This window comes from Phacochoerus africanus, chromosome X, assembly GCF_016906955.1.
Source record: "Phacochoerus africanus isolate WHEZ1 chromosome X, ROS_Pafr_v1, whole genome shotgun sequence".
NCBI lineage: Eukaryota > Metazoa > Chordata > Mammalia > Artiodactyla > Suidae > Phacochoerus > Phacochoerus africanus.
This window is the reverse complement of record NC_062560.1, coordinates 63226710-63249934: the sequence shown is the minus strand read 5'-3', so window position 1 is coordinate 63249934 and position 23225 is coordinate 63226710. Positions and strand designations below refer to the sequence as shown.

Below are 23225 nucleotides of genomic sequence, written 5' to 3'. Positions count from 1 at the left end.
GGGAGGTTATAAAAAACATTTAGCTATTGTTTATGATTTCAGCTCCCTGGGGCTACAGTGAACCCCAAGCAGGGTAAAAGAAAGAGAACGGTGCCAAAGCATATCATAATTAAATTATAGAAAACCAGTGAAAGAGGGGGACAAAGACAAGAATTATCTCTAACTTCTCATGAAACAATGTAAGGCGGGATACAGTGGAACAGCATCTTTGATGAAAAAGGAAATCAATATGTGAATCCAGTATTCTCTATCAAAGAAAACTCCTATTAAAATTAAGGTTAAGTAAAGATATTTTTGGTGAAAATCTGAGATAATTGTTTGTCAGTAGACCAGCTCTACAAGACAATTGGAAAATGAATTTATAAAAGAATAGAGTCCAGATATAGACCCAAACATATACAGTCAATGAGTTTAAACAGAGGCACAAGGCAATTCAGTGAGTAAAAAGAAGTTTATTCAACAAATTTTACTGGATCAAATGGATATCTGTATGAAAAAAATAATGACAAGCAACTCCTTACCTCACACTACTCACAAAACATAATTTAATGGAACGTAGCTTCAATATGAAAACCTATGTTATAATATATCTAGAAGAAAGGAGAAAATATTTGTGACCATGGAGTTAATAGTTTCTTACCTAGAGCACAGAAAGCAAGACATACAAAAGAAAATAATAAGATAAATTATCCTTCATCAAAATTGGAACGTTTTCTTTCTCAAGGACACTATTAGGAAAACAGAAAGCAAGGGACATGTTGGGGAAGAATATGTTGAACACATGAAGAATTTGTTTTCAGAATACAGAGAACTCATATATATGAATAAGTGTGAATGAATGGGTGTGAGTACACACAGATATACATATATTTACTTCCTCTGATATATATAAAGTAAATTATATATAATAGAATAGTTATTTCCTCAGATATCTATCTCTGAGGAAGTAAATATTCCTACAGTGTTTTGTTATAAAAAGAAATATCAGGCTGTCTAGTCTGTGTGGAGAACAATATTAGCAAGAAATCCCAGACCCGATCAAACAACCAAAGTAGAGTAAGAATCCTGGTAGATTTTACTAGAAAATTGTTTTCTATTTCTGTTCCCAGTATCTATCTTTTAGAGGTTTTTGCTTTTGAAGTTGCCCATCAATACAAGGTCATATAGGAAAGCAGAGGGCATATTCTAAGCACAGTGGCCATACTCATTGAGTTTAAGTCAGAGGTTCATAAAAATCTGTGTTAGATTCAATGCCCTGGACATTTTGAAATGTGACTGAGAGCATGTGATGACATTCATCATAAGCTTAAGTCTATCACAAACCACAATTGTGAAGAATGTTTCTCACTGGAGAAAGACTTCAGAATCCACTTCCTGGAACAGTTATTGAAGTAGACATTACAGAAGGGAATGGTACTTATTCGGGGGTGAGAGGGTAGATTGGGAAAACCTACAATGTAGATATTCAAATTATTCTCTAAAAAGACTCAGTGACTTTACTAAATTCATTTCAGAATGATAAATTTATATTTTGACCCTACAGTTTCACTTAAACTGATTAAAGACTGTTGTTTACCCTATAATTTCTGAATTTACTGGTGATTTTTTTTTAGGGCCACACTTGCAGCATATGGAGGTTCCCAGGCTAGGGGGTCTAATCAGAGCTATAGCTGCCGGCCTACACCACAGCCACAGCAATGCAAGGTCCGAGTCATGTCTGTGACCTACACCACAGCTCATGGCAATGCCGGATTCTTAATCCACTGAAGAGAGGCCAGGGATTGAACCTGCAACCTCATGGTTACTAGTTGGATTCGTTTCCACTGCACCACAACAGGAACTCATGATAAGGATTTGAATAAACTTGCAATGAATAAAAAAGTGAGGAATTTATATTTTGTGGCCATTGTAGCTGATGTATAATAAAATTAATGTAAAATGTATATGCTTAAAATTTCATAAATACTAGTGAGATTATCCCTATCAGGGGCTAGTTGCTTGTATCTGACTAATCTGAAACCTAATATTGCTTGCTGTGAATTATGTCAGCCTCAGCACTAATTATACTGAACTGAAACCAGATAAAATTGCTCTATTCAATAAGCAGAAAGAAAAAAATGCAAAAAAAATTAGAGAGACACAACTCCCTCGCTTTTAAATGTCAGTGAGCACATTGGAATATAAACTTGTTAGGTATTAGGACAAGAACAGTCTATGTTACTGGTGATTTGTGGTATGATTACTGCATATTTGAGCCTCTGGAAAAATTGAGACAATGTGAAAGTTAGGGAATTTCCAGGCAGAGATATATTTTTAGAATATTAAAAATGAGATTTTAGTCTGCTAAACAGCCCTTCTGGAAATCAAATGCCTGACCATTAGAGGCTGTTGAATTTTTGTCCTGATGTGTGTATTTTTTGAGGTCAATTTGGACTCTTAAGACTGTCAAACTAAAAACTTTTTGAAAGCCTTGCTTGTTTCTTGAACTTGGAACACACATCTGTGGTCCTGCAACAAACATTATTTTCTGATGCCTAAGAAAGTCTCTTGCTTGGTTAGAATCCTGTATTCACAGATGCTAATTGCCTGTACTTAGCTCTGTATCTGAAACCAAGTACTGTTTGCTGTGACAGTAAACTGCTTTAGTCTTAGCACTGGATGAAATTGCTCCACTCAATAAGCAGATTACTATTGCAGATTTGGAACATCTCTCTGTGGGACCATAAACTGTGAAAATATCCTGTATGGACCATTTGGATCACATAAAAATGCCCACCGAAAAGGGCTTATTCTCTAAAGGGACTTTCCAAAATCTAGCTATTGAACGGCTCCTTATTTCTTACACAAAGATTGGTTGCATTTTTTTAAGAAAAGAAACCACTTTATTAAAGTTTGTTCTTATCGTACACATAGAAATAATTGCATTCTTAACTTGTGATTCCAGTTGAAAGCTGTAAGCTGGTGGAGGGCATAGCACAGGATTGCGACTCCTCTACCTACCTATGGCAGATTAGACAGTTGATCCTTTTATGGAGATGACTGTGTCAACAGAAAAAAATGCGCAACCTAAAAGTTGAAAATAATGTTTCATTTGGCAGGCAAAACTGAGATTTTAAGCCCTGAGGACAGCCTCTCAGATAGCTCCAAGGGACTGCTCCAAAGTGGTAAGGGAGGAGCCAGGTGGTATAGGGTTTTTGCAACAAAAAGCAAGTAGTTGGAACTTCAAAAGATGATGATGATAATGATGATGATTGTCTTTTTAGGGCTGCACCCATGGCATATGGAGGTTCCCAGGCTAGGGGTTGAATCAGAGCTGCAGCTGCTCGCCTATGCCACAGTCACAGCAGTGCCAGATCCGAGCCGCTGTCTGTGGCCTACACCACAGCTCATGGCAACGCCAGATCCTTAAGCCACTGAATGAGGCCAGGGATTGAACTCAAGTCCTCATGGATACTAGTCGGTTTCTTTACCCCTGAACCACAACTGGAAGCCAGATTATTGTTAATTAAAGAAAACCAGGAGTTCCCATTGTGAGTGGGTGAAGGACCTGATGTTGTCTCTGAGGATGTGGATTTGATCCCTGACCTTACTCAGTGGGTTAAGTAGCCGGTGTTGCCGCAAGCTGCGGTTTGGATCCTGTGCTGCCATGGATGTGGCATAGGCCTCAGTTGCAGTTCTGATTCAACCCCTAGCCTGGGAACTTCCATAGACCACAGATGTGGCCTTAAAAACAAAAAAGGTGCTTGCTTCGGCAGCACATATACTAAAATTGGAATGATACAGAGAAGATTAGCATGGCCCCTGCGCAAGGATGACACGCAAATTCGTGAAGCGTTCCATATTTTTTAAAAAAAACAGGGCAACCACAAGCCAAAACCAAATATTGCATTTGCAAAAAATGAAAAAAAAAATACACTCAAGCAAATAATAACAGAACACCATCCAACCAAAAAAAAAAAAAAAAAGAAAGGAAGAATGGAGAACCATAGAATCAACTGGAACACCAGGTTCAAAATGGCAATAAATAATCATCTATCAATTATCACCTTAAAGGTCAATGGACTGAATGCCCCAATCAAAAGACACAGAGTGGCTGAGTGGATAAAAAGGCAAAAACCTTCAATATGTTGCCTACAAGAAACTCACCTTAGGACAAAAGATACATATAGATTGAAAGTGAAAGGGTGGGCAAAAATATTTCACGCCAATAGACATGACAGAAAAGCAGGAGTTGCAACGCTCATATCAGACAAAATAGACTTTAAAACAAAAGACATAAAGAAAGACAAAGAAGGACACTACTTAATGATTAAGGGATCCATCCAAGGAGAGGATGTTACTATCGTCAACATATATGCCCCAAATACAGGAGCACCCAGATACATACAACAAATATTAACAGACGTAAAGGGAGATATTGATGAGAATACAATCAGAGTAGGAGACCTTAATACCCCCCTCACATCAATGGACAGATCCTCTAGACAGAAAACCCAATAAAGCAACAGAGATCCTAAATGAAACAATAGAAAATCTAGACTTAATTGATATCTTCAGGACACTACATCCAAAAAAGCAGAATACACATTCTTCTCAAATGCTCATGGAACATTCTCAAGAATCGACCACATATTGGGACACAAAGCTAATCTCAATAAATTTAGGAGCATAGAAATTATCTCAAGTATCTTCTCTGACCACAATGCCATGAAACTAGAAATCAACCATGGGAAAAGGAAAGAGAAAAAACCTACTGCATGGAGACTAAACAACATGCTACTAAAAAACCAATGGGTCAATGAGGAAATCAAGAAGGAAATTAAAAACTACCTTGAAACAAATGATAATGAAGACACAACCGCTCAAAATCTATGGGATGCTGCGAAAGCAGTGCTCAGAGGGAAATTTATAGCAATACAGGCCTTTCTCAAAAAAGAAGAAAGATCTCAAATTGACAACTTAACCCTCCACCTTAATTAATTAGAAAAAGAAGAACAAAAAAGGCCTAAAGTCAGCAGAAGGAAGGAAATTATAAAGATCAAAGAAGAAATCAATAAAATAGAGACTCAAAAAACAATAGAGAAAATTAATAAAACCAAGAGCTGGTTCTTTGAAAAGGTGAACAAAATTGACAAACCCCTGGCCAGACTCACTAAGAAGAGGAGAGAAAGAACCCAAATAACCAAAATTATACATGAAAAAGGAGAAATCACAACGGATACTGCAGAAATACAAAAAACCATAAGAGAGGACTATGAACAACTCTACAGCAACAAGTTTGACAATCTGGAAGAAATGGACAATTTTCTAGAATCTTACAGCCTGCCAAAACTGAATCAAGTAGAAACAGACCAACTGAACAGACCGGTCACTAGAAATGAAATTGAAGAGGTCATAAAATCACTCCCGACAAATAAAAGTCCAGGACCAGACGGCTTCACAGGTGAATTCTATCAAACATATAAAGAGGAATTGGTGCCCATCCTCCTTAAACTCTTTCAAAAGGTTGAAGAAGAAGGAATACTCCCAAAGACATTCTATGATGCCACCATCACCCTCATTCCAAAACCAGACAGAGATACCACCAAAAAAGAAAACTGTCGCCCAATATCATTGATGAATATAGATGCAGAAATTCTCAACAAAATCTTAGCCAACCGAATCCAACAACATACCAAAAAAATTATACACCATGACCAGGTTGGGTTCATCCCAGGTTCACAAGGATGGTTCAACATACGCAAATCAATCAGCATCATACACCACATTAACAAAAGAAAAGTCAAAAATCATATGATCATCTCAATAGACGCAGAAAAAGCGTTTGACAAAGTCCAACATCCATTCATGATCAAGACCCTCGCCAAAGTGGGTATAGAGGGAACATTCCTGAATATAATCAAAGCCATTTATGATAAACCCACAGCAAATATAATCCTCAATGGGGAAAAACTGAAAGCCTCCTCACTCAAATCTGGAACGAGACAGGGATGCCCACTCTCACCATTGCTCTTCAACATAGTTTTGGAAGTCCTAGCCACAGCAATTAGACAAACAAAAGAAATAAAAGGCATCCATATAGGAAGAGAAGAGATACAACTGTCACTGTATGCAGATGACATGATACTATACATAGAAAACCCGAAGGACTCAACCCAAAAGCTACTTGAACTGATTAATAAATTCAGCAAAGTAGCAGGATATAAGATTAACATTCAGAAGTCAGTTGCATTTCTGTATACCAGCAATGAAATATTAGAAAAGGAATACAAAAATACAATACCTTTTAAAATTGCACCTCACAAAATCAAATACCTTGGAATACACCTGACCAAGGAAGTAAAGGACCTATATGCCGAGAACTATAAAACTTCCATCAAAGAAATCAAAGAAGATGTAAAGAAATGGAAAGATATTCCATGTTCCTGGATTGGGAAAATCAATATTGTAAAAACGGCCATACTACCCAAAGCAATCTACAGATTCAATGCAATCCCTATCCAATGACCCAGGACATTTTTCACAGAACTAGAACAAACAATCCAAACATTTAGATGGAACCACAAAAGACCCAGAATCGCCAAAGCAATCCTGAGAAACAGAAACCAAGCAGGAGGCATCACTCTCCCAGACTTCAAGAAATACTACAAAGCCACAGTCATCAAAACAGTGTGGTACTGGTATCAAAACAGACAGACAGACCAATGGAACAGAATAGAGAATCCAGAAATAAACCCTGACACCTATGGTCCATTAATCATTGACAAGGGAGGCAAGAACATAAAATGGGAAAAAGAAAGTCTATTCAGCAAGCATTGCTGGGAAAGCTGGACAGCTGCATGCAAAGCAATGAAACTAGAACACACCCTCACACCACGCACCAAAATACACTCAAAATGGCTGAAAGACTTAAATACACGACAGGACACCATCAAACTCCTAGAAGAAAACATAGGCAAAACACTCTCTGACATCAACATCATGAATATTTTCTCAGGTCAGTCTCCCAAAGCAATCGAAATTAGAGCAAAAATACACCCATGGGACCTCATCAAACTGAAAAGCTTTTGCACAGCAAAGGAAACCCAAAAGAAAACAAAAAGACAACTTACAGAATGGGAGAAAATAGTTTCAAATGATGCAACCGACAAGGGCTTAATCTCTAGAATATACAAACAACTTATACAACCCAACAGCAAAAAAGCCAATCAATCAATGGAAAAATGGGCAAAAGACCTGAATAGACATTTCTCCAAAGAAGATATACAGATGGCCAGCAAACACATGAAAAAATGCTCAACATCGCTGGTTATAAGAGCAATGCCAATCAAAACTACCATGAGATATCACCTCACACCAGTCAGAATGGCCATCATTAATAAATCCACAAATAACAAGTGCTGGAGGGGCTGTGGAGAAAAGGGAACCCTCCTGCACTGTTGGTGGGAATGTCAACTGGTACAGCCACTATGGAGAACGGTCTGGAGATACCTTAGAAATCTACACATAGAACTTCCATATGACCCCGCAATCCCACTCTTGGGCATCTATCCGGACAAAACTCTACTTAAAAGAGACACATGCACCCGCATGTTCATTGCAGCACTATTCACAATAGCCAAGACATGGAAACAACCCAAATGTCCATCGACAGATGATTGGATTCGGAAGAGGTGGTATATATACACAATGGAATACTACTCAGCAATAAAAAGAATGACATAATGCCATTTGCAGCAACATGGATGGAACTAGAGAATCTCATACTGAGTGAAATGAGCCAGAAAGAGAAAGACAAATACCATATGATATCACTTATAACTGAAATCTAATATCCAGCACAAATGAACATCTCCTCAGAAAAGAAAATCATGGACTTGGAGTAGAGACTTGTGGCTGCCTGATGGGAGGGGGAGGGAGTGGGAGGGATCGGGAGCTTGGACTTATCAGACACAACTTAGAATAGATATACAAGGAGATCCTGCTGAATAGCATTGAGAACTTTGTCTAGATACTCATGTTGCAACAGAAGAAAGGGTGGGGGAAAAATGTAATTGTAATGTATACATGTAAGGATAACCTGACCCCCTTGCTGTACAGTGGGAAAATTAAAAAAAAAAGAAACCAGACATTTCAAGTTAATGAATTTAGTGCTTTTCTATATATAAGAAGATGCAAGAGTTCAGGCTCATTGGACTCATCCCTTTGATATACATCTTAACTATCTGGGGCCAGTATCCTGTTTCTCTCCATTCTGCATCCCCTCAGGGTGCACAGTTGGACCAGCTGCAGTGACTGATGGATTGATGGCTACAACATCCTTTGTTTACTTGTATGGTAGGCAACAGTTTTCATCCACAGCTGGATGCTATTATTGACTGGCAGTTTTTGACTTTCTAGATTAGTTGCACTTTGCAGCACTGGACTGGTAGCCTGACTCTACTTTCTCACCTTTCTCTTGGTACTCACATCTTCATCAAGCACTTTGTTTATTCAATACAGGAGTCTCCAGAATGGCATTGCTCGTTTCGAGGCTTCTCACTGGATAAATGATCAGGACAAATGGAGTAAAGGTCATATAAAAACTTGAAAGTTATTGAAAATTAAGAATTTGGTTAGCGCATGATCTGGCTAAGTCATGTATTTCTGTTTTCTGTGAAAATGCTTGGTGCCTCTTTCATAAAACTCATCCAGGTGAATGATCTGGATGAGACAAAAATACTAGAGCAAAGTAAATTATGATTACTGAATAATACACACTGATTTTATAAGAAATAAAAAAACAACAGGCACTGAAGGAAACATAGGAATTGGGTTGGGTTTGGAGTGGGTGGGTGGATAAAGCATTAGAGACTTTTATTTTTCAGAACTACTCCTGACAGCTTTATTCCCCACCGTCAATAAAAGCATCAATGTTTTATCTTCAAAGTTGCTGAGAGTGCTTTGAATTCAAACAGAATGCAGAGCCTAAAATCACACCTGACCATGCTATGAGACAGAAGATGGTATCTTGCTGCATTTTCTATAGAGAGTACCACCAGATGTGGTTCACACTCACAAAGCAGGTGATCTGATGTCATGGACAAGCAAAACTGTTTGTAACTGATCAACTTCAGACAGTCTCCTTAAAAAACCAAGGACTAAACTGAGTTAATTAGATCAGATTAGGGCAGAAAGTCACCTTGTGGGAAGCCACATTAGGGGCCCATATGATCAGCTCCCAGTAAAAACCTTGGCATTCAGTCTCTAATGAGCTTCCCAGTAGATGATGTTTCACAGGTATTGTCACAATTCACCATTGGAGAAATTAAGTGTATATGGTGAGAAATCTCTCAAAGAAGACTCTTGGAAGCTTGTACTTGGTTTCCTCTAGCCTTTAACCTGTAGGCATATTCCCTTTGCTGATATTTATTTGTATCCTTTCACTATAATACATCTTGGTTGTCATTATGACTACATGCTGAGTCCTGTGATCAGTAGTAAAACTCTGAATTTAAAAGTCGTCTGGGATGCCCCATACAGTGAATGTTCAAAAGGACTTACTACAGGATTTTCATTTGTATGAAGCTTTATTCTGGATTGGGTGATATCAGGAGGTGGAGGCAATTCTATGACTTCATACTTTTTAAATGTGTTATATAAAAATAAGGATGATTAAAATAAGGCTAAAATTAGAGTTCCCTTTGTGGATCAGTGGGTTTAGGACCTGACATTGTCTCTGTGAGAATGCAAGTTCAATTCCTGGCCTCTCTCGGTGGGTTAAGGATCTCATTTTGCTGCAAGTTTCAGGGTAGGTCTCAGAGGCACCTGGAGATGGGGGTGTTGCCATGGCTGTGGTGTAGGTCTGATTCTACCCCTGGCCCGGGATCTTCTATATGCCACAGGTGTGCCATAAAAAGAAAAAAAAATGAGGCTAAAACTAGTTCATAAATTAGTATCGTTTACTCCTACTGACCAGGATAGGGGCACGTTTTGGTCATTTTTGTGCTTTGAACAATAACCATGTATTTTTTGTTGTTGTTCAGACATGATTACTAAGTAGTGTCCTTTTATCTTGATCCATTTATTGTCACAGCATGGCCGTCTCTTATGTTGGTGTTGTAAGATTTTTTATATTCAACAGAAAAGCACCAAGAACTACCTATATGCTAGGCCAGCTCCTACTGCTTTTCTTTTTTCAGATTTATGATATGTAGCAATTTTTCTGTTTGGGGAATTCTTTTTATATATTTTCCTAGATGATTTTTTAAAAATAAATTTAACTAGTCTAGGTGAATGAGAAAAGGGACTCAGGAGATCTGTGATTTATTTCCAACATTATTACTGATTCACCATATGACCCAAGGCATCCTTTTCCAGGTGGAGAAACTAGAGAGGAAAATATGTTATGAAGATTTTATAATAAAACTCTCAAGTTCCAACAAAAAGACATTTATAAATCACACTTAGAAAAAGACTGGGAGTGCTCTTTGAAAAATAAGCAGTTGAAAAGTAAGTAATTTCTATCTATGAGTTAGAAGTAAATGGTCTTTTATTTTCTTAAAGTCATTTTTAAGTGATAGTAAAGCCAGGGTGGGGAAGTTACAACATGAAAAATCAGCTGAATTTGCAAGTAAGTAGGGTTTTTCTTTTCATTATTTATTCGTGTGTGGTTAACAATAGGGACATCCACTAAATATGATGTAAGATGTAAGAACGGTGAGGCTTTGTCTATGGAAACAAATGTCCATTTGTTTATTTTTAGAAGATGTTATTGGGAAGTCAATTAGTGGGATAGTTGTTTTGGTAGTGAGTTGGTATGAGCATACTGGGGATTTAAAGGCCCAGTGAAAACACTTGACATCTGTGCATGAAGTCAAACCTAGAGCCACACTGACTTGACATTTCCTTCATTCTACTATACAGATTCCAAGGGGGACATATTTGTATTAGCCACTGTATTAGCCATTTAGCCAATTCACTGGAGATTTGGGGTTTTTTTTGAAAACCCATGGATGACTTTCTCTAAACTTAATTATCTTGAAATAGATCTATATGATTTAACTTGCCCTGTATTTGGAATGTCTACTTCCATGTAGCACACAGCTAAAGAGTCTATCTAGACAGAGAGATAAAAAAAATAATCTACCAAAAAGTGTGTATCCATTACTTGTGTCACTATTCTAATTTAATGTAAGTTAAAGGGTCAACCAGTTTTTCTGATTTTTTTGTTGTTTTAAAATTAGAATTATTATAGAGCTAGGTAGGAGTTTTATTGTCAGCTAATTAAAGTTCTGTAATTTTTATAATAGAGGCAGAAATTTCCATAGCTAAGTGAAAGACAAGCTAAAGCAACCAGCACTGTTTGGAAATTGGTAATTTATGTTGTCCCTATGGAAATTTAGAGGAAAGAAATTTGCAAGGACAAAGTTATCAGTAGTTATTGAATTGTTACTGTGTGCCAAATAAAAAACTTTTCTACATATGTTGTATAATTATAATGTGCATAAGTCGTATTTTCATTTAGAGCAATATAGTAATTGCAACTAGAACTGTTAAGTTGAAACAGAGTAGTTCAATAGTGTTATTTGTGTTTCTCTCATTTTATTGGTGTATACTTAATTTACAATATTGTATTTGGATCTCATGAGAATTTGTGTCTTAGCCTTCTTAATTCTGTGAAAATCAGTTTCCTTTCTCATTCCATTAAGGCCTCAACATTGTCTCTATGAGGATGCAGGTTTGATCCCTGGCCTTGTTCATTGGGTTAAGGATCCAGCATTGCCACAAGCTATGGTATAGGTCAAAGATTTGACCCCTAGCTTGAACCTCCATATGTTACAGGTGTGGCTGTTAAAAAAAAAGGTAATTCTGAAGGCTGTTTATTGATATGAGAAGATACTTTTGATAAGAACCTAAAAGGGGAAAAATGGCAAGTACAATAAGAGCTCAGTTTTTCAAATTCTCTATTTGTTGTTCACACTCAAAGAGGAAAAGAAGGGAAGGCATCAATATATTCACATTAGTTCTCTCAGAATAGTGAGATTGCCAGTGTATTCATTATCTACCACAAGTCCCTTGTTCTCCAAATTTTCTAAAATGAGCTTGTATTATATTTATCAGAAAAGGAAAAGGAATTTTCTAATTATGGAATTTTAAAAAGGAATACAATTTTTAAAAACAATAATAAAATATTAAAAAAATTAAAAATTAAAAAAATAAAAATACTATTTAAAACACACACACACAAATACAAAAATAAAAAGGAAACAAGCAATATAGGGCTCATAACTATGAAACTAGGCAACTGACACAGGAGCCTGAAGCTTCATATATTATTTGAGCCTTCTACCTTCAGTCTAATTTAAATGTGTTTTAATCAAACACAGGCACACATGTGCACACACACAGGGACATAATTGAAGCTGTTAAATATTTATACGATATTCACCAAGGGAAACATCTTTTCTTTATATTTTATGTAAGTTTCTTGCTCCATCCTCCACACAGACAGCTTCTGGGAACTTCCAACTTCTGCGACTCTCGAACATGCATCTTTTAACCCAATAAAAAGAATTTCTTCCACTCCCATTTCTTCCCCTCACCCCCTCCTTTTTCCTGACTGTTATCAATTTTTTTAGGGCCCCACCTGCAGCATATGGAAGTTCCCAGGCTAGGGGTCAAATCGGAGCTCTAGCTGCCTACACCACAGCTCATGGCAACACCAGATCCCCGAACCACTGAGCTGGGCCAGGGATCGACCTACATCCTCATGGATCCTAGTCTGGTTCATTACCACTGAGCCATGACAGGATCTCCTCAAGAAAGTTTTTTAAGTGGAAATTTGGATGTGTGGAAAGTAACACAGGTACCACATCAACTATAAAACAACCAGCCACCCATCCTTAGAAACCTATCATATAAAAGGGAGGCTATGTGGTAGAGTGAGAAGCACTACAATAATACTGTTTGTAGTTTTCTATATAAACACATACATGCACATCTAAAAACCTGGAAAGAAATAAACTAACATTCTATGATTATTTTTGTGATTATTACACAAAGTGACTGTTAAATTTGGAATATAATAACAAACATTCTTTAAAATAAAAATCTTTTAGTTCTATGTGGTCAGTATTGAAGTATGGACAAGAAAAACCTAGCTGTGACCCCTACCCTAGGAAATTTTTAATGTCACATGGCATTCCATTTTGTTAATACATTATCATGTCTTTTTATTTTTTTCCCTACTGCCAAGTCATTGAATATTTCCAGTTTATTCAGAATTTCAAGCAAATATTTTGTTTTTCAGGGATATTATTTCACATTTGCATATTCTTTTGTTTTATCTCCAAAAGAGCCAGCACAGAGAAAGGGTATTTTGCAATTCAGCAGCAGTCTTCTGGGATATTGATAATCTAGGTATAAAGTTAACTAGTCACACATATATATAACTGTGGGCACTAGTCCCCATAGGTCCTCCTTTATCCCCACCCTTGTTCCATCTCATTTTACTCTTCCTAGGAAATGTTATCAGAGTTGATACCATTTTAAACATATGGACACTCTTCACAGAGATTTTGAAAATCCAAAATTAGCAAATAAAAAAATCTCCAGGGAATCAACATAGTCTAAAGATGTTCATTGTTAATATTTTAGTATTTTACCCTTTCTCTCTTCTATGTGTACTTGAATATAAAAAGATCTCCCCACCCACCCATGTGTCCTTAACAGTGGGAGATAAGATACTTTCAGTGGGTTCAGGACATTTCTTTTGTTTGTTTTTTGTTTTTATAATTGCTGGTAACGTTATAGCTGCAAACTTGAACTCTTTTGGAATTTTAAAACTAATATTTTTTTTTAAACAGAATTAAAGGAAAGCATGTATGTTATTGAAAAGGTTACTGAACCTCTACTGGTGGTCATCCCTATTAGATCTATTAATTTTCCATATAATAGAGGCTTGGAAGTCACGTTTCATGCCTGTACTTTTTGCTTTTCTAAGGTAAATTTTCTCAGGCTTGCTTAAGAGCTACATTAGTTTCAGCCCGCCCCTCCCCCACTAGATGGTCCTTCACCCCTCCCGTCAAGACATTTTGGAGCTGATGTCGCTAGGAAGGGGGATGGCGGTGGCAGTGTGATGGGCCTAATCATTCATTGGACAAAAGTTTGTCAATCACAGCTACTCAACAAATAAGGTGAACCTCGAAGCAAAAAAAAAAAAAAAAAAAAAAAGAAGAAGAAGAAGAATTTAGAGGGTCATCTTCCGCGCAATCGGCTTGGGACTCTTCCTCCTTTGGCTCAGGCGTCTGGTGGGAAAGGCGAGTTAGTGGGAAGTTCCTGCTGCAGCCTTACGCCTGCTCCGGTAGCTCGCCAGCCTGCCGCTCCACTGCTTTCCAACCCCTCCGTCCAGCTTCCACAGCAGCCGCAGCCGCTTCCGCTTCCACTTCTGCCACCATCTTAGCCCGTGCGGGTGCACGCGTCCCAACCTGCAGCGGTCTCCTCCACTTAGGTGAGTCTTTGCTGGTCACAGAGCTAATGATGGAAGAGTTTGGGGAACAGGGCGCAGCCGGTCCCTTAATCGATGCGGCGGTGCAAGCCTCTCCCCAAGCCTTAATAGGGTACTCCTTAGATGAGGACTTTATTGAGAGCCTGCCTCTGGCAGTTAAGTATCGAGTGTACGCTCTCAAAAAGCTTCAGGTCAAATCTGCAGGCCTAGAAGCCAAGTACTTGAGGGAATTTCATTCCATCGAGAGGAAATTTGCCGGCATATATGGGCCCTTATTGGAAAAGAGGCGCCAGATCATCAATGCGCTCTACGAGCCCACAAAAGAGGAGTGTGAGGTGAAGTCCAAGGCCGAGGACTATGATGATAATGAGGTGGAAGATGATTGTAATGCTCAGATGCAGGGTCCAGAGGAGAATCCGGCGTATGAAGACTTGGAGGAATATTGCGAGCAAGATTTCGAAGATATGGAGGAACTCTTTGGGGAGTATGGAGGACTCCAGGGACATAATGTGGACGGAGAGAAAGAGGAACCTACAGGGATCCCCAATTTCTGGCTCATGGCTTTAAAGAACGTCGAGGAGGTCTCTCCCTTGATTCAGAAATATGACGAGCCCATTCTGAAACTCTTGCGGGACATGAAAGTCAAGTTTTCAAAACCCAACGAGCCACCCTCCTTCACTCTGGAATTTTACTTTGAACCTAACGACTACTTCACAAATGAAGTGCTGACCAAAACTTATACGCTCAAATCTAAGCTCCATTACTCTGACCCCCACCCCTTTAGGGGATCTGCAGTGGAGCATTGCAATGGCTGCAAGATAGATTGGAAGGAGGGGAAGAACATCACTGTGCAAAGGGTCCTGAAGAAGCAGAGGCACAAGTTTTGGGGACTAATGCGCACCGTAACTCAGGAAATTCCCCGAGAATCCTTCTTCAACTTCTTCAGTGCTCTCCAGTGGGGTCTGGATGCAGATGAAGATGAGGAGGACGTCTTCATTGCTCACACTTTGCGCACCTTTGTCATCCCAAGAGCTGTGTTATACTTCACAGGAGAAGCGCTTGAGACTGAGCAAGAGGGGGTGATCAGGGAATGTAATGACCTGTTTTATGACAAAGTCACTCATGAAAACGGGGTGGCTGTTGTTGAGGGTGCTAAAGATCAATGCCTGGACTCTCAGGCAGAAGATATTGATCGCTAAAGCAGGGAGGTTGGTGTAAGTTTGGTTCCCAGGTTAAGAGCCTGAATTTGCAATAACCAAAACTTAACTGTAAGTTACTTACAGTCTTAACCCTGTTGTCTCTTCCTGGTAGTCTCAGTATAAAACAAAGTCCAAATATATTTAGCACTTCATTCCATCTAGCACTCCAGTAGTGTAAACTTTTTAAAAAATCTAGATGGCAGTGAATTCACTAAGCATGTGAATACCTTACTATTGTGAATCCATGAGTTTTGTGATTGGTATTAGTTTCTAACCATGAAAATTTATCAGACCTTATAACTGAGGTATATCTATTTGGAGATTTCTTTTTTCCTTGGAAAAAGCAAAGCGAGGTTGCCCCTGTTCCCCAGCCTTCTTGGTGAATGGTCTTTATTCTGCTTGCACTAGCTGTGCCTTCATCTCTTTGTTATAGTAATGCAGCAAATTATACTAGAATACACTTGATTTATAATTTGAGAAACCACTAGCATAAGAAAAAACATTTGCAGTAAATCCACATTTATCATTGACTGTTAGCTTGTTTACAGGCTCCTGTATTTTATGTGATATAGTGATCTACTCAGAAACTCAGTTGTATTATTGTTTATCAGTGAGGTAGAGTTAAAACTGATATAGGTAGAGATTTCCTGAATCCTGCCATAAACTCTACCATGAACTTCTGCAAAGCGGGGATTAAAGTATGCATTTTCTTTTCTGTAATGTTGCTCTCTTTCATGAAAATTATATGATTGGTTAAGTCTTTTTTTCTTGTGTTTATTCATTTAAAATAAAATTAATACAAATGTTAAGTACTATTTCTTCTGAGGGTATTCGAGTTAAGGACATGGCCTTAACCCTTTCAAGTACCAGGTGTAGGATTTGGTTAGGAGGTATTAGCAGGTCTGATTTATCCTTTGTGTATAGCATGCATTTCCTAGGACTTACCACATTTTCAAGTGTCCACGATGATGTTTTAATTCCTTTTGAAATCAGAAGAAAATTAATATAATATATAATAATAATGATGCATACATAAAATTAATATACCCTGGATTATCTTTATGTTCTACCAAAAAATATATAAAATATTATTCATTTATGTATATGTGAATGTCACAGAGGAAAGGGACCAGGAAGGTTAAGCTGCCTAGATTCCATGAAAATCATGATGAGGTCCTGGTCCATTAGAAATAAGTGAAGGAGGGAGGGCAAGAGTAATTGAGAGGGGTGGTAATGTGGCAAAGGAGAAGAAAAGAAGGAGGGGAAGAAGGAAAGAGAAGGAAAAGCACCAATGAGTTCATCAGGGAAAGGGGAATAGAGGGCCTCCAGGCTCTAGGAGACAGTGAATGTCCTAACTGGCCAGAAAAGAGAGGGTTAATAGAATGTTGGAGAGGTAGGGGTGGGGCCAGAGGGTGGTTTGGACCTGGCCTGGGAGAAATTAGAGTGGCTAGGGAAAAGGAAAAAGACTGGAGAGGACAGGGGAGGGGGAAAGGAAGGCAAAGATGTGAGATTTGGAGGAAAGAGAAGCAGAAGATGAAAGGGTGAAGTTTGTTAGAAATGAAAGAGCATTCCTTGGCTCGAGGTTACTGAAGTTCAGGTTTTATGATTTTGATATATTTTGCAAAACATTAGTACCCTGCCCAGGAAGACAGACACAGAGACGAACATTGGCCTGTTGTAAGTAATCTTTAATCATGTCCTTTCATTGCCAAAATACATATACATATGAATTCAGTATTTTTTATTTAGCACTTTATATTGTACTATTTCTGTGTGCCAGACACTGTTCTAAGCACTTTACAAATATTAACCTCTGTAATATTTATTTTATAAATGAAAAAGTAGTAAGTGTAGCTGAGAAGAATTAACTATAATACCAACTAATACTTTCCTCCAAACCCCATTTTAACTGCTTATACAATTTTTACCCTTCTTTTATTTATTTATTTATTTTTGGCCATGCCCCTGGCATGTGGAAGTTCCTAGGCCAGGGGCTGAACCTGTGCCACGTCAGTGACCTGAGCCACGGTGGTGACAATGCCAGGTCCTTTAACTGCTACACCCCCTGGAAACTCCTGTATCCTGCTTTTTATTTATTTATTTATTTATTGGCCACCCCACGGCATATTGAGTTTCTGGGCCAGGGATCAGATCTGAGCCACAGCTGCCACCTATGCTGTGGCTGTGGCAAGGCAGGATCCTTTAACCCATTGTGCCAAGCCAGGGATTGAACCTGCATCCTGGCGCTGCAGAGGTGCTGCTGATACCCTTATGCCACACCAGGAACTCCTATATCTTGCTTTTTAAAGAAAGAAACTTAGCATTATAGAATTAGTATTTTCCTGAATTTTAAAAGCAAAATTATTAATGATCATGTAGAATGTATGAAATGTATGAAAACATAATTTAACTGTTATTTTAATGTTCATTTGGTTTCTGATTTATATGATGAAGTAGGCAAATATTCTGTTTTTTAATATTAAAACTTTTTATTCAAGTTCTTTTTTTCAAATTTGCCCTGAAAGGATTTTGCTAACTCTATGAGAGCTAAATGGCAAATCAGAAGGAGTCAAATCATTGATTATTAGTCAAAGGTTCAATGAGAAATATAGTCACTAGACTGTACCTTAGTCATTCACAAGCATAGTTACAAACCTTGGAGATGGTAAAAAAGTTGGAAATAGAAGGGGGATTTCTTTTATAACTGGGGATTGAAAAATCTGTCAAGGTAAATAATGGACACATAAGTGTATATTTAAATGATGCCCTAAGAAAAACAATATAATCAACAAAAATTAGAGACTAATTTTTTTTCCTATCATTGTTCATGGTAACAAGTCAGTAGATAATTTTTTAAAATAAATCAGTAATTAAACATTAAGTTGTGTTTATAAATTAACAACTGGGGGAAAAAAGGCAAAATTTCCAAATTATCAAAAGAAAGATTTGAAACTAAGAAAATAAAGACGTATAATAAATAAGAAGGAAAAAAGATATACAGAAAACCTAAAACAGATATGGTTAGTGAAATAAGATGTAACATTTAACTCTCTCCTTTGTCTGGAAAGTGTTTCCTTAGATACTTTCATGGATATCTCACATCCTTTCAAATATCACTGTCTCAATGAGGCTTACCTTGACCACCACTATTTTAGACCTTATGTGCTTCATACATGTACTTACAATTTTCCCTTACCCAGCTTTGACTTTTCCCCATAGAAAATAACACCTTTTAACTCACTATGTGATTTGCTTATTTGTTATTTGAAGTGTTGTTTGTCCTTTAACAGAAGAATATAAGCTCCGTGACAGTAGGGATTTTGTTCATTGATGTTCATTGATTTTTATTTTTGGCCATGCCTGTAGCATGTGAAAGTTCCTCAGGCCACTGCAGTGACAACACAGGATCCTTAACCCACTACTCCACAAGGGAACTCCAATGTTCATTGATCCTTCATCAATGTATCCTAAGCACCTATAATGGTGCCTGGCACAAAATAGATGCTCAGTAAGTATTCGTTAAATATATAAATCAATATCTGTCTTAGTAAATGTGAATGGGATAACTCATCTAGGAATTCATCCTACAAATATACTTTTGCAAAAGTACATGCTCAAGGATTTTTTTTTTGTCTTTTTAGGGCTACACCTGTGACATATTGAAGTTCCCAGCCACAGCCACACCAGATTCCAGCCACATCTTGTGCAACCTACACCACAGCTTGTGGCAACACTGTATCCTTAACCTGCTGAGCAAGGCCAAGGAGGGAACCCACTGAGCCACAATGGGAACTCCCATCAAGGACATTTATTGTAGCACTGTTATACCAAAATAATGAGAAAATTTCAAGTCCATTGGTAAAGGTCTATTTATATAAATTATGGTCCACCAATACAATAGATAAACACTATGAGACAGCTATATACACCAACGAGGAACACTCTCTAAGGTAAAATGTTAAGTGAATATAGCAAGATGTTGAATACTATATTATACTATAATTTTTGAAAAATTAAAAAAGAATACAAAAGGATTTGATCACATATATATTGATCATATATTGATTCTGTACTCTTCTGGAAAGATACAAAACACTAGCAATGGAGGTTGCCTCTATGGAGGGGAATGAGGACATAATGTTGGAAGGGAGACTTCCTCTTACTCTATGCTTTTATCATATGCATATAGATTTCATAGGCATAAAAAACTGGACCTCTGGGAAGGCTTTGAAGAGAGCTTAATAAAGAGGTTTGGATTTTTCTACCTAAAATATTGGGAGGCAACAAGGAGAGTCTCATACCAAGTGAAGTAAGTCAAAAAGAGAAAAACAAATACCGTATGATATCACTTATATGTGGAATCTAAAATATGGCACAAATGAAGCTATCTACAGAACAGAAACAGACTCACAGACATGGAGAACAGACTTGTTGCCAAGGGGGAGTGGGGAGGGAGTGAGATAGGTGGGGGGTTTGGGGTTAATAGATACAAACTATTACATTTAGAATGGATAGGCAATGAGGTCCTACTGTACAGCACAGGGAACTGTATCTAATCTCTTGGGATAGAACATGATGGAAGATGATATGAGAAAAATTGTATGTATAGATGAATGGGTCACTTTGCCATACAGAAGTAACTGGCACAACATTGTAAATCAACTATACTTTAATAAAAATAGATAATTTTAAAAAATAAAATAAAATATTGGGAGGAATTTGTTTCTGCTCTAGTTGCTTTGTTATTACTATGTGCATTCTTTTTTCTTTTACTTTTGTAACTTTTTTCATTTTTTAAAGTTTTATTGAAGTATAGTTGATTTACAGTGTTGTGATAATTTCTGCTGTATAAGAAAGTGATTCAGTTATACGTATACACACATCCATTCTTTTTCAGATTTCTTTGCCTATATAGCTTATCACAGAATTCCCTGTGCTACACAGCAGGTCCCCAGTGGCCAGTCATTCAATAAGCCACAGTGTGCAAAAGCCAATCCCAAACCCCCAGTCCATCTCTCCACCTCCCACCTTCCTCTTTGGTAGCCATAAGTTTGTTTTCAAGGTCTGCAAGTTTGTTTCTTTTTGACAAATAAGTTCATTTGTATCCTTTTTTTAGATTCCACATATAAGTGATATCATATCTTTCACTGTCTGTGATATCATTGTCTTTCACTGTCTGACTAATCCAATCAAAAATAGGCAGAAGATCTAAATATCTCTCCAAAGAAGACATACAGATGGCTGAAAAACATATGAAAAGATGCTCAACATTGGTAATTATTGGAGAAATGCAAATGAAAACTACTATGAAGTACCACCTTGCACCAGCCAGAATGGCCACCATCAAAAAGTCTACAAAGAGGAGTGTTCCCACTGTGGTGCAATGGGTTAATGATCTGCTTGTGTCTGTGGTGGTGTCACTGTGATCCTGACCTGGCCCAGTGGCTTGGGGGACGAGCATTGCTGAAGCTCTATGTAGGTCTCGGCTGTGTCTTGGATTTGATCTCTGGCCCAGAAATTTTCATATGCCACAGGTGTGGCTGAAAAAGAGAGAAAAAAGTCTACATGAGGTTCTACTGTACAGAACAGGGAACTATATCCAATCTCTTGGAGTAGAACATGATGGAGGATAGTATGAGAAAATGAATGTATATACATATGTATGAGTATGTCACTGTGCTGTACAGCAGAAATTGACATAACCAACTATAATATAAATAAACAAATAGAAACATATTCTACAAACAATAAATGCAGGACAGGTTGCAGAGAGAAGGAACCCTCTTACACTGTTGGTAGGAATGTAAATTGGTATAACCACTGTAGAAAACGGTATGGAGGTACCTCAGAAAACTAAATATAGAACTACTGTATGATCCAGAAATCTCACTCCTGAGCACCTTTCCAGACAAAACCATAATTCAAAAAGATAACTTCACTCCAGTGTTTATTGCAGCACTATTTACAATAGCCAAGACATGGAAGCAACCTAAATGTTCATCAACAGAGGGATGGATAAAGAACATGCAGTACATATATACCATGGAATATTACTCAGCCATTAAAAAGAATGAAATAATGCCATTTGCAGTAACATGGATGGACCTAGAGATTATCAAACTAAGTGAAGTTAGACAGTGAAAGACTATGTGCATTCTTAATGGCCTGTTTGCTTCCAAGACCAAAATTAGAAATAAGGCCTATTAAAATGTAAAGAGACTTAAGCCTGAGGTGGTAGAATTGTGTAAGACCCCTTTTAAAAATAGGAATATCTAATAATCCATATAACTTGTAGAGATAATGGGATAGCAAGAGTGTCTACCAAACTTATTTAGCAAAAATTGTAGTTGGGAGTCACATGTGCATGGATACTGCAAAAGCCATTTTCCTTCACAATTAGTTCTCTTTAAAACTGATTGCTCTAGTCTGATTCTTTGATTCTCAAAGGATCTAGTACTCGAGCTGATATGCTGGAGTATTAGAGTGTGTGCGTGTATTCCTTTGAAATCCAGTGCTTGATATACAATTTATTTAACTCCTCTTTCCCTGGCATAATTCCATGAGTTTTATAGTGAGAAAACAACTGTGCTTGATTCTTACCTCACTCCATGACTTAGTAGTTGTGTGATTTTTTTGATGATTATTTAACTTACCAAGTTCTGTTATCTGTGTGTAAAGTAGATTTAACAATACCTATTCTTATGTACATATATTTTTGTATTCCTAGGATATCTACCCCTGCTGACAAATACCCCTTTATTTTTGGAAAATTACTTCTCTTCTCACTCCTAGAATTTTGGTTCTAATGGAGGTTGTGTCTCTGGCCACAGAAGTACTTATGTGACTCAAGCTAGTACCATTTGAGTAAGTATTCTACAAATTCAATTCAATTCCTGTCAAAATTCTTACAGTATTTTTTCTTACAGTATTTTTTGTAGAAATAGAAAAACCCATTATAAAATTCACTCAGACTCTCAAGGGAACCCAAATCTTGACAAAGAAAAACAGTTATAATAAAATATTGCATAATACTAGAGGACGTCTGTCAATATTTTTTTTCAGATAGATTCTATGTGCATTAAACTTTCCAAGTCCTTGCTTATTTGAAAATATCTGTTTTCCTTTCACATGATTGATATTTTAATGATATAGAATTCTAGCCCCTTTCTCTGAATCTGGACTCAATCTGCAGTAAAATGTTTATTCATGTGTTTTTTCACATTTTATAATTGGATTTTTATTGTGATAAAAAACATACATGACAGATAATTTACCATTTTAACTAAAGTGTAGAATTTAGTGGTATTTAGTATAGTCACAATGTTGTGCAATGATTACCTCTATCTTTCTTTATAACTTTTTCATCATCCCTAATAGAAACTCTGTACCCATTAAACAGGTCCCCATTACCTCTTCTCCCAGTTCCTGGAAACCTCTATTATATCTTTTGTCTCTGTGAACTTGCCTATTCTAGGTACTACATATAAGTGTAATCATACAATATTTGTCTTTTTGTGTCTAGCTTATCTCATTTAGTG

General features: G+C 37.4%; 1 protein-coding gene and 1 non-coding gene across 2 annotated transcripts; both read left to right on the top strand.

Moving 5' to 3' along the window:
• The first annotated feature begins 1337 nt into the window (after positions 1-1337).
• Positions 1338-16449, top strand: LOC125118050 (nucleosome assembly protein 1-like 2). Its single transcript, XM_047764215.1, has 3 exons — positions 1338-1413; positions 3099-3164; positions 14216-16449. The coding sequence occupies exons 1-3, from the start codon at positions 1338-1340 to the stop codon at positions 15685-15687; spliced, it is 1614 nt and encodes a 537-aa protein (XP_047620171.1). The 3' UTR covers positions 15688-16449.
• LOC125119033 (U6 spliceosomal RNA) lies at positions 3740-3846 on the top strand. Its single transcript, XR_007132990.1, has one exon. It is a non-coding gene; the product is annotated as a U6 spliceosomal RNA (small nuclear RNA).
• Positions 16450-23225: the final 6776 nt, after the last annotated feature.

Coding starts and splice junctions, on each gene's coding strand:
- LOC125118050 (XM_047764215.1), top strand. CDS start 1,338: ATGTTTCTCACTGGAGAAAGACTTCAGAATCCACTTCCTGGAACAGTT. Junction 1,414..3,098: donor AGACATTACAGAAGGGAATG/GTACTTATTCGG, acceptor TTCATTTGGCAG/GCAAAACTGAGATTTTAAGC. Junction 3,165..14,215: donor CAAGGGACTGCTCCAAAGTG/GTAAGGGAGGAG, acceptor AAAAAAAAAAAG/AAGAAGAAGAAGAATTTAGA.